The 16,950-nt window shown below is 32.9% G+C and overlaps 1 protein-coding gene across 1 annotated transcript in view; it reads left to right on the plus strand.

The window, feature by feature from the left end:
• Nucleotides 1-16,950, plus strand: part of LOC134699075 (uncharacterized) — a 60,425-nt gene that overhangs the window by 3,632 nt on the left and 39,843 nt on the right. Inside the window, exons 4-10 of the mRNA XM_063560762.1 lie at nt 1,787-1,906; nt 5,361-5,483; nt 6,232-6,354; nt 7,805-7,918; nt 12,282-12,383; nt 13,473-13,604; nt 14,558-14,662. Of these exons, the coding sequence (XP_063416832.1) occupies nt 1,787-1,906; nt 5,361-5,483; nt 6,232-6,354; nt 7,805-7,918; nt 12,282-12,383; nt 13,473-13,604; nt 14,558-14,662 (819 nt within the window). The remainder of the gene's footprint in view (nt 1-1,786; nt 1,907-5,360; nt 5,484-6,231; nt 6,355-7,804; nt 7,919-12,281; nt 12,384-13,472; nt 13,605-14,557; nt 14,663-16,950) is intronic.

The raw sequence follows: 16,950 nt of genomic DNA on the forward strand, positions 1-16,950 counted from the left end.
GGTACCCAAATTGCACCTATGTTGACAGTTTTTTCACCTACGTTTTTTTATGATCAAGAAAAAAATGGCCATACTGTGTTTATTTTGTAGCCCTATCCTTCTTTATTGTATAGGTACACCAATTTAAGTTTTAATCCATATTGAGTCATAAAAACATGGGTTTGAATCAACCTCCAAATTATCCATGATTCTGTAATGAGGAGTACCCAAATTACATCCATGCTTATATTCACATCGTCAAAAGTCTAATAACCGAGCTTTTGTTTAATTTCTTCAAATATTTTGAACAATTGGATATAAGTCAATGCTTACTCTTCATATTTTACGAAATGGATACTCATAATATATTGTATTTACTAATTTTAAAAAGATGACGTTTTGATGACGTCGCATGGTGACGTTTTCGTACATTTTGCTTTTTCAGTACACAGTCCATCTGTTGATGAATACTGTGAACGTTTTGTGTATATCTAAATATGTTTACCTATGTTGAAAGACGTGCAAAGTATCAAATCATAAAAATACAAATTGTTTAGTCTCTAGGAAATCTTGTAAGAGTACCATTGCTATTTTTTCTAAATAGGTGCAATTTGGGTACTCGGTGCAATTTGGGTACCCTTACGTTATATACTAGTACTGTGTTATGAGAATATTTCTCGGCAATTGATTACAAGTAGTATTTTTACATGTATTATTGATACGCTGGTATATGTCAAGGAGAAAGCAATATGAGCATATCAATAATAAATAGAAAAAGATATACGGAAGGGAGCTTGCAGTTTTATACAAAAAAGTTCTTGGTTGCATTTAGATATACTTTACATACTTTTCTCAAAGGTTTTCATTGCTAACGTATAACTGTATGGTGAGCTCTCGACTTTTCCTGTTTAGGCTGTAAAATCCTCGCTAACTAACAGTTTGGCATCGGTGGGTTGTGTTAGATGAATAATTAAATTCGTAGCTCATCTGTCAAATCTGAGACATTGTATCCAGTATCTTTTTTAAAATGAGTGTGACACATTATGTATGTCATATAAATGTTCCAGCGACTATCCAAGGAGTTAAAATATAGAATATTGCAATACAAATTTCTAACTCAGACTTTTCTGTGGCATTTTAACCGTTTGTCTTTTATTCTAGTCATTCCATCTTTACATTTATTTGTAATAAGTTCTCCACTCAATATGTATTTAATTAATGTCATTCAGAGATTCATCTTGTTAATAAAAAACACTTATCATCACATATTTCGTTATTGTGTACAAACAGAATAACCAGTAATTATAGTGCAGAAATTTATCTACGGGCAACTGACTTTAATTTTTTTTAACATAAACTGCAATAAATACCCGTTTCTAGATTTTTAAATACACCAAAGAAAACTAATCGTTTCGAATAGATAATTTTCTTTGCTAATTAACTTATAAAAAGAAGATGTGGTATGATTTCGAATGGGATAACTCTCATCTGAGTTATCTCGGTCTTTAAATCTGGATACTCGTTTTAAAGTCATGTCACGTTTTCGAACCAAGACATTACTTCAAACCTATTTTTAGTCTTTATAGATGTACCATTTTTGGGAAATTTTATTGTACTTTAAGAAATATTATCACATCTACATCTTAGTAATTCAAGTAATGACAGTGAAGTTGTTTATACTTTTCAATTAAAACAGTTTGGTGCATAGTTAGTTGTCTTTATGGTATATGGCTCTTGCCTTGTAAAATTGAAATTGCAATATGCTGACTTTTGACACCAGACATAATATAATCGATTGGTTTTTCAGGGTGTTTAATTGAAGGTGTATGTTTACCGTTTGGCGAATATAAGAATGATATTGAGACGTGCAAGAAAACAACATGCATTCAGAAAGGAAACGGATATACATTTACTACAACATTATATGGTAAGAATTGTGCAAATCAATTCAAAACAAAATAAAGCAGTCATCTTAGTTTTACACTGGCTATTATTTGTATACCTTTGTAAGAGCCGTTAGTCAGTTTCAGTAGAAGTAAGTATATTAACAAATCTTTCTGCAGTTTGTTACTTCTAAGATCTTTCTGGCATTAAAATATCACCTCTAGATTTCAACTCTCCATTAATCATTACAACAAAGAACTAATTTGATAGAACAATAAAAAGATAAGTTTGATAAGATAGAAAAAATAAACAGTATAACACTGTAAATTAGGATACAAATGCAGTATGAATACCAAAAGCATATTTGTACGTATGAAAATATATATTTTAAGTAGGGTTATCTTTCTTTCTATCAAAACAGTATTCCGATATAATTACATTGGATGTAAGTTTCATAATAATACGTTATTCTGATTGGCTAACATGTTATTCCGTAAACAATTGCATCAGACAATAACATTTATCATGCATGATGACACGAAAAAGTGCACAGGTGAATTAAATAAAACTGGATAAAAATCGTGTTTTCATGATTTTAGCTAAAAAATGTAATTATAAGTATTGAATACTTCTTTTTGAAACTTTATAGGGTTGTAAAAGCGTTGACCGTGCGTACATTTTTAGAATGAAGCGCTTCCGCGCTTCATACAAAATGTACTTTGGTCAACGCTTTTACCACCCAATAAATTTACAAAAAGAAGCATTCAATTCTTAAATAAACCACATATAGCAGCTTTGAAAGAAACACATTTGGCTGAAATTGTTTGATTTGCAGTAAGGGGAAAGATGTACATGAAAAAATTTGTAAAAAATATAAAATACCCTACTTTCCATTCGGAAAATTTTGAAGGTCAGTGGTAATCACTGATGAGTCTTTTGTAGACGAAACGAGCGTCTGGCGTACTAAATTATAATCCTGGGCCCGTATGCATAAAGCTACTTAAGTTAAGAATTTCCTTAGTAAACACCTAAGTTCAGGAAACTCTGCCCTTTTTATCTAAGTGGCATGCATAAAAAATCTTAAACTAAGTATTTCCTAAGTAAAATCTTAGTTGTTTTAAGTCACGCCCACAAAACTTAAGTGGTATGCATAAAACTCCATATACTAAGGAAACGCCTGAGATAACACTTAAGTCTAAGGTATCTACAGAGCTTCCTTAAGTTTTCAAAAATGGTTAAAAATCAATCGAAAGTATGCGTTTTTTGCAGAACATTAATAGGTTACTTACAGTTAAGTTAATGAAATAACTTTATCAATAATAAAATAATAATTATTCGTTTATTTGTTGCCAAATGTTAACGATCATCGTAATTTTCTTCAAATCACGTATAATCAACAAATCAAGAGATAACAGTGGGTAGTTATATACTATTTCTCACATCTCGTGTGTATACCGAAAAGTACTCAGTTTTTATACTCGTGTAATTCGTGGTTCTATTTTTCTTTTGTTTACTCTGTACGTGCACATTTTTGAAATTTTAAAAATACACAGCGCGGGTATAATTTTTTATATCATGTGTGTGTTTGTTGTTTTTTTTATTTACTTTTTTGGGGGCCGGGGGGGATTTGAATTTTTAATTTAGTTTTATTCGAAAGATGTTGGATATTTCACTTACAGGGACAGACAAAATGTCCTAGTTTGTATTTGGATTCGTGGACAAAAATTTCTACCCTCTCCCTTTTTCTGTAAAAGGGAAACTAAAAATTAGATGTTTATATAAGATTCATGATACCTTACATGTTTAAATTGTTTTTTATATTTCCTTATATATATTCATTGAGATATATTGCGGTTTCGAAAATTTACGTTAAGATGTTGAGAATATGCTTACTTTTATAATTTATTTTAGCTATTAATAAGATTCACGTAGGACTTTTGAAAAATGCCCTAGTTTGTATTTGGATTGTGGACAAAACTTTCTACCTCCCCCCTTTTTTTTTGTTATGAAAGGGAAACTAAAAATGTTAATTTCACATCAAAATAGATTTTTTCAAACCAAAAGCAAATGTAAGTAAGAGGGTGGAAAGGGAGATGTCAGTGCATAATAAGCTGAACTATTAGTAATTATTTTATTGAAAAATGTGTTTTGTAAAATGATTTGCTTACAATGCTACCCTTAGTCTTGTGCTACGCCACTGACACATTGATAATGTTTTGTTAAAGTTTAAAACATATTGTTGTATCCAGAAATTATTACACCCATTAAAAGATGATTAAAGATTAAGTAGAGGAAAGTCTTGGATTACCGAAATATTTTTCTTCCAATGCTCATCCGTAAAAAAAATCAACCTTAAAAAGCGTTGTCTTGTATGCGCCTATTGTTCATCATTATACTATGTTTATACGGTCTATTGCATTGTTTTACATACCAATATCAATTTAACCCAAGCTCTTTAAAATAAAAGCATGCATTGATCAATAAATTTAAATGATCATAACAAACTTTTACACGGATGCGTACATGTGATGAGCTAGTATATATCAGATGGTAATTAGAGAAAGGTTCCGATTTAAGTATTCCTTAGTTAAGTGAAGACTTAAGTAAGTTTATGCATACCGCTTAAGAATTTTACTTAACTAAGGAAATACTTAGTGAAATCTAAGTTTAAGAAATACTTAAGTAAAGATGTTTTATGCATACGGCCCCTGGTACCTTTGATAACTAGTTACACCACTGGGTCGATACCACTGCTGTTGGACGTTTCGTTCCCGAGGGTATCAACAGCCCATTTCGGTGGTTACATGAATATCAATAATGTTGTCATTTTTACAAATTTCCTGTTAACAATACTTTGAATTTTCGAAAAAAAACCAAGGAGTTTCTTATCCCAGGCATATATTACCTTAGCCGTATTTGCCTAACAATTTGGAATTTTGGATCCTCAATGTCCTCTAACTTTCTATTGGTTTGGCTTTATAAATATTTTGACATGAGCTTTACTGATGAGTCTTATGTAGACTGGAGTACTAAATTATGATCCTGATACCTTTGATAACTAAAAAGAGTACTACATACCGAAGATTTATCTAAATGCATGAGTATGAATTACAAATGTTGGTTTGCTGCTACAGAAGATTGCAATATGGAAAAAAACAATGGACACTTGTTTCCGTTCAATTTAATCACTTGGAATAGTAATGAATAAAGTAAAGTTAAGTATTTAATCTTGTTTTTTAAACTTTGGACAGTTTTGTTATGTACAAGAGAGTATCAGGCCTTGAAGGCATAACACTTTGCTCTGTGGTCTGAGCACAAAAATCATGCTCGAAACATGAAATTCAGCAATTTGATTGGTTGATTTTCGAGTCAGAGTACAAAAATCATGCTCGAAAAATTTTATGACCGTGAGGCCTGGTAGCAAGCATGTCGAGGTGACATTTGTACGTTTTTGAAACTTTTATAATCATCTATATTCATTTTACTTCCAAATACAGGTTGTACAGATAGCAACAATGTTTGTCATCCTGGTGGAACAACGTGGGAATGGAATACTTGTTTTACTATTGGTTGCAGGGTAACAAGTGAACACACGGCAGAGGAATATCTTTTAAAAGCAGGTACTGATTTGTGTCGTATTCCAATATCATGCACAACCGGCTATATCTTATATTTAACACAGAGGTCTGTTTCATGTGTGTTTTATTGTGTCGGTACTTATTCATGAATGTACAGTTCACGACGTAAATATATTATGCATACAATAAACTTACACGGTTCTTGTTTATGTGGTATGCATGTTGCTCCTTGTTGATGACCGAACGATGACATACGTTGTATAATGACGTGATATGGTTTTGGTGGATTGTTGACTCTTGACAATCATTGATGTACCACATTTCTTACCGCATACGTAACAAATAATGCTGTTGAAATGAGGATGTAATAACAATCATCAAAATGGCGTATTATCATACACTATAACAGACCAACGCCTAAATGAACAGAACAGAACTCAGAAAGGATTTACATTTCTTCAAATACTCTGATTGAAACGGGTGTTTTTTTTTGTGTTTTTTTAAGAAAATTAAGTTTTTACGATTTTAAGATCCAAAACCTGTTAGCTAGTGGTTTTTTTAATTGTTCTTGTCCATGATTTAGACGCATAGTAGAGATCCACTTAATTTATGATGATATTTTCGATAAGTAAACGTTTTCGTCGTGCAAAACGCGAAACTATTGAAATCCTGTCTAACGACGTCTATTTCAACAACAATGTATCACAGTTGTTAACTGAACCGAGTAAAAATAAAATAATGAGCAGGAAGTCTGTGTTTTAAGATTATCTATTTAACAAATGTATTCCAGGTTGCCTCTACAATGGAAAATGTATGGATATCGGTCAACCTTTTAAGAGCAGCAAGTCTGACTGTCTCACGTATGAATGCACGGAGACAAACAAAACATATGGATTAAAATTAGTTGACGAAAGTAAGTTAGTGCTGTAATAGACTGGTTCTCGATCGCAATATTAAGTATGTTGCACATATACTGTGAGAGAGTATGCTAATAGCTAGTACCTTGAACGTAGTCCCGGGAACCAGGATAGGGCTGTAACACCACTGTTTTAGGTTAGAGGAGGGTGGAACAGTCGTACATACATTTGTATGTTCAACCATGTCATTTTGTATGAGCTATTTGCCAGGTCAAAAGCCTGTACATGTACGTCAGTATAGTTGTCGTTAGTTGCCGTCTGCAAAATTTGTATTTTGCTTATTGATTTTAAACATAGATCAGGCCTTTTTCTGATTTTTATTTTTGTTTTTTGCTTTGTTGGATTTTTTTTATAGCGCATATTCCACCATGAGTGTTGCTAATTGTTGAAGGGCTTCCGATTATTTATAGTTGCTTAAATTCACAGTCCGATAGTTGCCCTATTGACAATTTTACTATAACGCATTTTTTACAGTCTTAAAAAAAAGGATATTAAAACAAAACCCAAATTTTATTAGTTTGAATTCAACAATCCTTAATCAGTTTATCTGAGATACTTTAGGAATAAGAAACAGGCCAGATAATACAAGTTAATGCAGTTGTGATTTTGTTTTTTTTCCGGGTCTATTCAAAATATTATCTGGTCTTAGTTCATGTTTACAAATTGTAGCGTCAAATCTTTATTGCTAAAAAAAGCTATTAAGTTACAGTACACGCCTTATATGATTTTATAAATAGTCAAATTGAACAGTAAAAATATATATAGTTACAATAAAGAAATGGAAGGATTAAGATTCGTTTGATATTGAGAAACAAACCCATTGTCGTAGTATAAGATACATAAGTTAATTATGGAAACATTTTCACAAACATTATGAACGATTCTTTGTATATATTTTATTCATGTAGCTGAAAGAAATTTGAAAGTGCACACATAACTAACGTGTTGAGATGTGAAACAAGAAACAATGTATCTGTTCATGTTGACATTTATGTGTATGCCCCACCTACGATAGTAGAGGGGCATTATGTTTTCTGGTCTGTGCGTCCGTCCTTCTGTCCCACTTAAGGTTAAAAATTTGGTCAAGGAAGTTTTTGATAAAGTTGAAGTCCAATCAACTTGAAACTTTATACACATGTTCCTTATGATAATGATCTTTCTAATTTAAATGCCAAATTAGAGGTTTTTTACCCCCATTTCATGGTCCATTAAACATAGAAAATGATAGTGTAAGTGAGGCATCCGTGTACTATGGACACATTCTTGTTCAAGTATAATTAACAAACATGTGACATTCTTCTTATAACTTGGACGCTGTAAAAGTCACCTACCTGTATTACATTTTCAACATTTCCAAAATGTCATGCATTGAATCATTAGTTTATGTCACTTTGAATTCGTTTATTTTTTAATTATATAATTCGACAATGTCTTTGTCTTTTAAAGAATGTAAAATAAATGGAACCTGTTATGATCTTGGACAAGAATTTGAAGTTGATTGTTTTAAGTATAAGTGTTCAAAAGTCGATGGAAACCATACAGCAGAACTTGTAGATTCAGGTACATTTGAAAAAAGTATATTTACTTAGAATTATCTTGTATTGTACTTAAAAGCTACATGTATATCAAGGAAAGACACCTCTCTTTTACAGCACCGTTGTTCATGGTATTCGTACTTATTTTATAGTATATATTTGTATACTTTTACAGTAACTTTCCTATGTAATTACTATATATGTTGACTAGACGAAGTGAAACCTCTTTCCGTCGAAGGTCAAAGAAATAAGAACTCTGTTAAATATGTCATCATAGGTCGATAGGGTACCATCAGAAAAGTTGAAATTTCTATTCGGTTGTTAAGATCTTTAAATATAGCATCACAAAGTGTTGTTCCACGGCATATTTTATGAAAGTAATAAGCCACGGTCAAGATTTAGAACAATAATGTCTACCTAGAATAGATTTCCAGGCAACTATGCCAAGCATACACGGGTATTTATATAGACATTATAGGTATCTATTAACAATGGATTACGTCTTTTATAAATTGTTACTTGGATGGAGGGTTTTCTCATTGGCACTTATATCACATCTCCTTATACAGTGGAGATCACTTCTAACCTCTCATTAAATCTGTCAGAATCTGTCAGGAGAACTGTTCTAGAACAGTACGTAGAACTGTCAGCCTGACACCTTTTAGTCAGTTCTAGGTTAGAACTGTTCTAGCTAGAACTGATTTGGTCAGTTCTACCTAGAACTGATTTGGACAGTTCTACCTAGAACTGATCCTGACAGTTCTAACCTAGAACTGATTTGGACAGTTCTATCTAGAACTGATCCTGACAGTTCTACCCTAGAACTGATTTGGACATTTCTACCTAGAACTGATCCTGACAGTTCTACCCTAGAACAGTTTTAGTCAGTTCTACTTCTAGAACAGTTCTGCGGTTAGAATTGACTACAAATTCTACGGCTAGAATTGATTTATAAATTCTACGGCTAGAATTGATTTATAAATTCTACGGCTAAAATTGATTTATAATTCCTACGGCTAAAATTGATTTATAAATTCTACGTCTAGAATTGATTTATAAGTTTTAAGAACTCTGTCTAAATATAAAGGCTTCGGCAAAATAGCGATTGATATTATAAAGAGTTTTGCTATTTTGCCGGTTTTATTTCAAATGTTTCGTCGGTAAGAGATCATGTTTAACTCGCCATATTCTGCATGTATTTGACTGTTCCAAGTCAGGAGCCTGTTATTCAGTGATTTCTTTTGTTGATGTGTTACATAAATTATTTGTTTTTCTTTCATGTTTTTAACATAAATTAAGCCATTAATAGCGGGGGGGGGGGGGGGGGCATTATCATGCAATTGTTTTACATTTGTCATTCGGGGAGTCAGAATGGCTCGTTTTTCTGACCTTAATGTAATATGTTATTCCTGCCCAAACCACCAGGGACGGATCCAGCAGTTTAAAAAAGAAGGGGGTCCCAACCCAGGAAAAGGGGGGGGGGGGGTCCAACTAAATGTCCTTATTCAAATGCATTGACCGTCAAAATAAAGGGGGTCCCCCTCACCGCTCTATACATTTAGCTGCACACTGCAGGAATCCAGTTTATTTTTAGACAAGGATACCAATTATATTGGAAAACATTAATGATTTAATTTAATTTTCAAAATTTTGTTCGCATGAATTTAAAGTGCCAGAATGACCTCTTTTTATTCGAAGTATTGAATCGTAAACAAAAATCAGTAGTTTTCATACTTCAGACCGAGTCGTGTAATAAAATATTTTGACCGCATCAATTTAAACTGACCTTATTTGCTCTTTCTTTCTGCAAATCTATATAGCTGTACAGTAATTCAGCTATAATTTTAGGTCAAAAGGGACTGTAATATACAAGTTACAGCAATATTGGAAAACACTGACCTCAAAATTTTGTTCGCATGAATTTATAGTGTCAGTATGTCCTCTTTTTATCCAAAGTATTGAATCGTAAACAAATATCAGTAGTTTTCATACTTCAGACTGAGTCGTGTAATAAAATCCTTTGATTGCATCAATCTAAACTGACCTTATTTGCTCTTTCTTTCTGCAAATCTATATAGCTGCACAGTCATTCAGTTATAATTTTAGGTCAAGAGGGACTGTAATATACAAGTTACAGCAATATTGGAAAACAATGACCTCAAAAAGAGGACACCAAATTTTGTCCACATCAATTTAGAGTGCCACTATTTCCTCTCTGTATCGATATTATCATTTTTAAGGAATGACTGTAATATTTTTCTGTCTATGAAGAAATAACATAAAAAATTTGGTGCACACTGAAAAATGTGTGTACATACTTGCCAACCTCTGACACTAGAAAATCATGCCATGACATGACATGTCAAAAAGCGTGTGAAAACGCGTGACGTAGATGCAGACTTTTTAATACATGTATGAATGTGGTGATGTTCATTAGTTCACAGTGTGTAGCGGTTTTTTAACAGTGTGCACCACATTTTTTATGTTATTTTGAATAGACAGAAAAAAATATTACAGTCATTTCTTATAATTTAATTCTAATTTCCATTTTAGCAAAATGTTTAAACATGTTAAACCTTGGCAAACCATGAAAAAACGTTGATGACGTTACGGTCACATGACTAACTTATGTTTATGGGTCGCTGATAACAAAATAACGTCAAACATGGTCAAAAGACCCATTACATCCAAAATTGAATTATTAAATAATGAACCGTCACAATAGTGACTTTTTAACAAAACTATTTAACGGCATCATCCAACTCTCACATGACTGATTCATATACTTTATTTTAAAATGAAAAGTAGATATAGGAAGATGTGGTGTGAGTGCCAATGAGACAACTCTCCATCCAAATAACAATTTAAAAATTAAACCATTATAGGTTAAAGTACGGCCTTCAACACGGAGCCTTTGCTCACACCGAACAACAAGCTATAAAGGGCCCCAAAATTACTAGTGTAAAACCATTCAAACGGGAAAACCAACGGTCTAATCTATATAAACAAAACGAGAAACGAGAAACACGTATATATTACATAAACAAACGACAACTACTGTACATCAGATTCCTGACTTAGGACAGGTGCAAACATTTGCAGCGGGATTAAACGTTTTAATGGGCCCAAACCTTCTCCCTTTTTCTGAAACAATAGCATAACATCACAACATATAAATACATACGATAAAATATCAATTAGCAGACTTAACTCAATCAAAAAACGTATGATTATGAGAAGTTCTCTTCTTGGAATAGTATACTGACTATACTGTTAATATAATTTGAAAAAGGACCATGAATTATGATTGGTTTTGTTTGTAGCCTAACGTCCAGTGGCAAATATTTCATTCATGTTCAGATCGAGTTATATTTTTCGGACGTTCCAGACTACAAGATATTATTCATAATCATGATAATCGTTATCATATGGATAAGTTTGGCAACGATATAATGCAAATGTACATAGTTTTTTTACGTTTAACAACACTGTTTTCATTAATCCCATAATTCATCCACTGTAAGATTTTCGTTTGAACATTTGTCAAAACAGAATCCTAAATCATGAATGTAAATTCAAAGCAAACAAGGTAATTTAAATTAAGATTAAATTTCCTTGAATTAAATGCAGTAATATATTTACGAAGAGACTGTTAAAAACGGGGAACGAATAAACGTAAACAATGATGTTCCATTTGCAATCTTATAAAAATATTTCTCCGATGATTTGGATAACCTCCTATTCACTTCGATATTTGTACATGTAACTTTTGATCAGTAAATAATATAGAAAAATCTGCTATTAAATATAGTAAAGTAATTGGAACTGATTTTTTCTTCTAAATTCTAAAGTGCCCTTTCTGCAGTGACGTCATTTAGAACTGTTCTTCAGTCCTGACTGAGTTGGTCAGTTCTGCTGACAGTTCTACGGTTAGAACTGATTTGGTCAGTTCTACCTAGAACTGATCCTGACAGTTCTACCCTAGAACTGATCCTGACAGTTCTACCTAGAACTGATTTAGTCAGTTCTACCTAGAACTGATCCTGACAGTTCTACCTAGAACAGTTCTAGGGTAGAACTGTTCTAGCTTGAACTGTTCTAGGACAGGTTAGAACAGTTCTATGACAGATTATTCTGACAGTTCTAATGAGAGGTTAGAAGTGATCTTCACTGTATCTATGTAATTGAAATAATGGTGCTAATAAAATATAGCTCGAAAATTGATTGTTAACATGGTCAATTAACCAACTGCCTGAAGTATCCATTTCTAATTCTGAGTTCTGGTATATAAAAATGAGCTTGATTTAATCGAAAAGGATGATACACGTTGAATAATACCTGAATGAAAAATCATTTGTTACGCAATAACTTGATATTTATATTCAAAGGTTGCAGTGTAGATGGTCAATGTAAGCCATCGGGTCAAATATGGATCGAGGAATGTACAAAATATACATGCGATAAAGGAACCACGGACGTTTTGGAACAGCGTAAATATATATTAAAAATTAACAGTTTCAATTTTCATGATTATTTCGTATTGATAAAATACACATGTAGATCAAAACAACTTGATAAAAAAAAAGAATAACAAATTATGACATTAGACTAAATTTAACATTATTCATTGAACAACATATTGTAAAACAGTTTTTTTTTCCGAAGTTTTATTTTTACCCGACGTGAAAGTCTTAGTTTAAACAACAAAAATAATAATAATAAAAAAAGGAATGGATATCGTTTTTAAATCTTGTTTCGATAATACAGTTTCTTCCCCCCTCCCCATATTTTCCCTTTTTTACTTACGAATTTTATCGATCGATTGTTTTTTGTTAAACCTCCAGTGGCAACTATTTCATACATATTCGGTAAGGGAATCAATAAACAAGAAATCAATTTAAGTAGATTCTGCAAAGTTTGTCGATAGGAATGAAGTAGAAAACAATCACTGTCGTTAGAATAAACGAGGGTGAGTTGCATAAATGTAGAATGCTTGCTTTTTTTTTCATGAAAATTATGATTATTATTAAAAGTAACAAAAAGTATCAACAGGCAATTTCTACAAAAAAGAAAAAAAACAACAACACGTTATACTAATTTGTTGATAACTGATAAAATACATATCATTTGTTTTTTGCAATGTTGTTAGAATTTAATCACAGTAGATTAAAACATATTTTTAAAAATATCTTTATCACCGTGTTTTAGAACTTAACTAGGGCTGGAGTATTTCATTGAGTAACACGCTTTTCTCGTTCGTTGAATTGTTTTACATCTGGCATTTGTCATGTTTGTGGGCCTTTTATAGCTGATTATGCGGTATGGGCATTGTCTATTGTTGAAGGCAGTACAGTGACCCAAAGCTATTAATTTCTGTGTCATTTGGTCTCTTGTATAGAGTTGTCTAATTGGCAATCATATCACATCTTCTTTTTTGATCCGTATTGATACCGGAAAAGCTGTTAAATATTTCAACATATCTCCCCCATTTCCCCACTCCCTACTAAGGCCAAGTTTCTAACGATAGTTATATACATCTCTCATTCATAGTGGTAATTGATTTAGTTGTTATGTTTCAGAATGCAAAAGCCTGGATAAATGTTATACTGAAGGAGAGTCTTGGACAGAGGGTGACTATAAGTACACATGTTCTATAAATGAAACACATTCTAAAATTGCTGGAGTGAAATTGTCTTCTCCATTGACAACAGGTAAGTGCAACTATTTATGAGAAATTGATATTTAATTTTTTTCCCTGCTGTCTTTATTTTCAATAAAAAAAAATGTGTTAGCCCTTTTTCCAAACCGTAGTTTCTGAATCGTTTTTGTTTGTGTAACCATTATGGATCGGACTTAATTGTTCTATGCGTGCTTTGTTTGAGCATCTTTTGAGTCGAGTTTGGCCATTTTAATTGATATCTTATGGTGTGTCTTTTTATGTTGTGGTGTTGCACTGCTGTTCCGGGATCGGTGCAGGTTTACACCTTGTTGTGGTATTTAGAATCGTTACATTTTTGTTGGGGCCTGTTGTTCGAGAGTTGTCATTTGTAAATGTGCTTCACAACTGTTTTCCGTTTCTGGTTTTTTATATAGATAAGGCCGTTGGTTTTCCTGTTTGAATTCTTAAACAGTAGTCATGTTGGGGTCATTTATATTACAATTGTTAACTTTTTATACACCATGATTTCTCATTGGTACTCATACCACATTTTCTCATTTATCAAGTATTATTGGTTTTAAATTGTAAATAAAGTTTAAGTGCTTCCCCGAAAATAGCACCCCCCCTAAAAAAAAAGAAAAGAAAAAGAAATGAAAACCCGACATTTCAAATTGACAGATCTACGTTCGAAATTATATGGATTCGTTTGGTACTATTTCTAATGATAAAGCATTGAGGGACATTTCCTAATAGTACTATATACATGTACTTATAATAAATGTATGGTGCATACGTACACATGCAAAATACAGACCAAAAGTTTAAGAATCCTATTAGACTAAAAAACAAGGAGTATGCGATCATTCAATATAGAGATTGTCTAATAGTTTTACTTATAAATTTTAGGAGAATGTAAACATATTTTAAAGTTTGTTTTAGTGTAACACTCTTTTCTTCTCGATGTTTGATCAAATGTTGTTTTTATTGATCATTATTATGTTTCAGGAGTATGTAAGCATAATGGTATAGACAGGAAGGTCGGTGAAATATGGGAGGAAAACTGCTTTACTATGACATGTTATCAAAACAATAGTAAGGCATTGCCCGATGGTAAGAACACTTCCGGTACTTTAAAGATAACTGCAATCTATTGGAAGGTGATGTGAAATTTGTAAGACAAGAGACATATTATAAAACATCTAACGATTACGTGTGATTTGATTTCGCGATTTTTCATGAGTAAAAAAATAACGCGAATATAAATCGTAGTGGATATTACTATTTTTTGTATTGTCTTATCAAGCAGATTTGAGAATCGCAAAGTACGTTTGAAATAATAAAAGTGATAAACACAAAATAAAGCATCCGCAAAAAAATGTTGGTTAACAGAATGGCATAAAAATTGGTTGATTGGATTTTTGACCTTCACTATATTAAAACTTGGTACAAACGAATTCTATTTCAAAACCCAACTTTTAAATACAAAACTCAGTGTAGTAAAAATTGTACTTTAGGTTAAGGCTACTATAAAAAAAATATTGTACAGAGTATTTGGCCAGTCAGTTCGTAGGCCAAATGTGATGGCATTAAAAAGAGCAAGAAGATATAAAGGAACAATTCGAATTAACAGGGGGTTCGCGGGTCTAAATCGTTTATATAGGATTTCTCTATATTTTTCCACAAATGAACTTTATCACCAGGCTGAAGCTAGCGAACAATAGCTAGCGAACAATAAGCCAGCGAGCAATAAGGCGATATATCGAGAAACCAAAAAACAGAATAAGACAACAACGGCCGTTAAATAAAAAAATATTCAAAAAGGCAGAAAATCAGTTAAAATATAGCAATTTTAACTCAATTTTGAAAGGGTTTTATCCAATCTATTGATTTAACAAGTCGCCTAACTTGTTACGCTAATATTCAGTACCACAATAACTCTGCATCTATCAACGAATTATTTGTAGATGTAGGGCCACCTATGCACCCTCTTCAATTTAGAACGTATGTAAAAGTAGTCCTACCCTGTAAAATATAGCACCTTTTATGTCATTGTTTAATTTAAAGCTCAAAATTTGAAAAAAATGTCAAAAAATTAGGGGGCTCGGCCTATTCCAGGGCTTCTAGAGAAAAATAATGAGGGGTGTCACGGGGAATGACTATATAGATCTTGTAGAGGAGAAACAGGCGCTTCTTTTGCGCTAGGTATCAAAGGGCGCTATGTTTAAAAATCTGAAACTAGAGCTCAAAATTTGAAAAAAATGTCAAAAAATTAGGGGGGTCGGCCTATTCTAGGGCTTCTAAAGAAAAATAATGAGGGGTGTCACGGGAAAAGACTATATAGGTCTTGTAGAGGAGAAACAGGCGCTTCTTTTGCGCTAGGTATCGAAGGGCGCTCTGTTCAAAAATCTGAAATTAGAGCTCAAAACTCGAAAAATATGTCAAAAAAATGGGGGTAGGGTCAGCCTATTCTAGGAGTTCTAGAGAAAAATAATGAGGGGTGTCACGGGGTATGACTATATAGGTCTTGTAGAGGAGAAACAGGCCCTTCTTTTGCACTAGGTATCAAAGGGCGCTATGTTCAAAAATCTTAAACTAGAGCTCAAAATTCGAAAAAAATGTCAAAAAAATGGGGGTAGGGTCGGCCTATTCCAGGACTTTTCGAGAAAAATAATGAGGGGTGTCACGGGATATGACTATATAGGTCTTGTAGAAGTGAAACAGGCCCTTCTTTTGCACTAGGTATCAAAGGGCGCTATGTTCAAAAATCTGAAACTAGAGCTCAAAATTTGAAAAAAATGTCAAAAAAATGGGGGTAGGGTCGGCCTATTCCAGGAGTTCTAGAGAAAAATAATGGGGGATGGGGGGGTGTCACGGGATATGACTATATAGGTCTTGTAGAGGAGAAACAGGCGCTTCTTTTGCGCTAGGTATCAAAGGGCGCTATGTTCAAAAATCTTAAACAAGAGCTCAAAATTTGAAAAAAATGTCAAAAAATTAGGGGGGTCGGCCTATTCCAGGGCTTCTAGAGAAAAATAATGGGGGGTGTCACGGGGAATGACTATATAGGTCTTGTAGAGGAGAAACAGGCGCTTCTTTTACGCTAGGTATCAAAGGGCGCTATGTTCAAAAATCTGAAACTAGAGCTCAAAATTTGAAAAAAATGTCAAAAAATTAGGGGGATCGGCCTATTCAAGGGCTTCTAGAGAAAAATAATGAGGGGTGTCACGGGGAATGACTATAAAGGTCTTGTAGAGGAGAAACAGGCGCTTCTTTTTGCGCTAGGTATCGAAAGGCGCTATGTTCAAAAATCTGAAATTAGAGCTCAAAACTCGAAAAATATGTCAAAAAAATGGGGGTAGGGTCAGCCTATTCCAGGAGTTCTAGAGAAAAAAAATGAG

The sequence above is a fragment of the Mytilus trossulus genome, unplaced genomic scaffold (genome assembly GCF_036588685.1).
Source record: "Mytilus trossulus isolate FHL-02 unplaced genomic scaffold, PNRI_Mtr1.1.1.hap1 h1tg000024l__unscaffolded, whole genome shotgun sequence".
Taxonomy (NCBI): Eukaryota; Metazoa; Mollusca; class Bivalvia; order Mytilida; family Mytilidae; genus Mytilus; species Mytilus trossulus.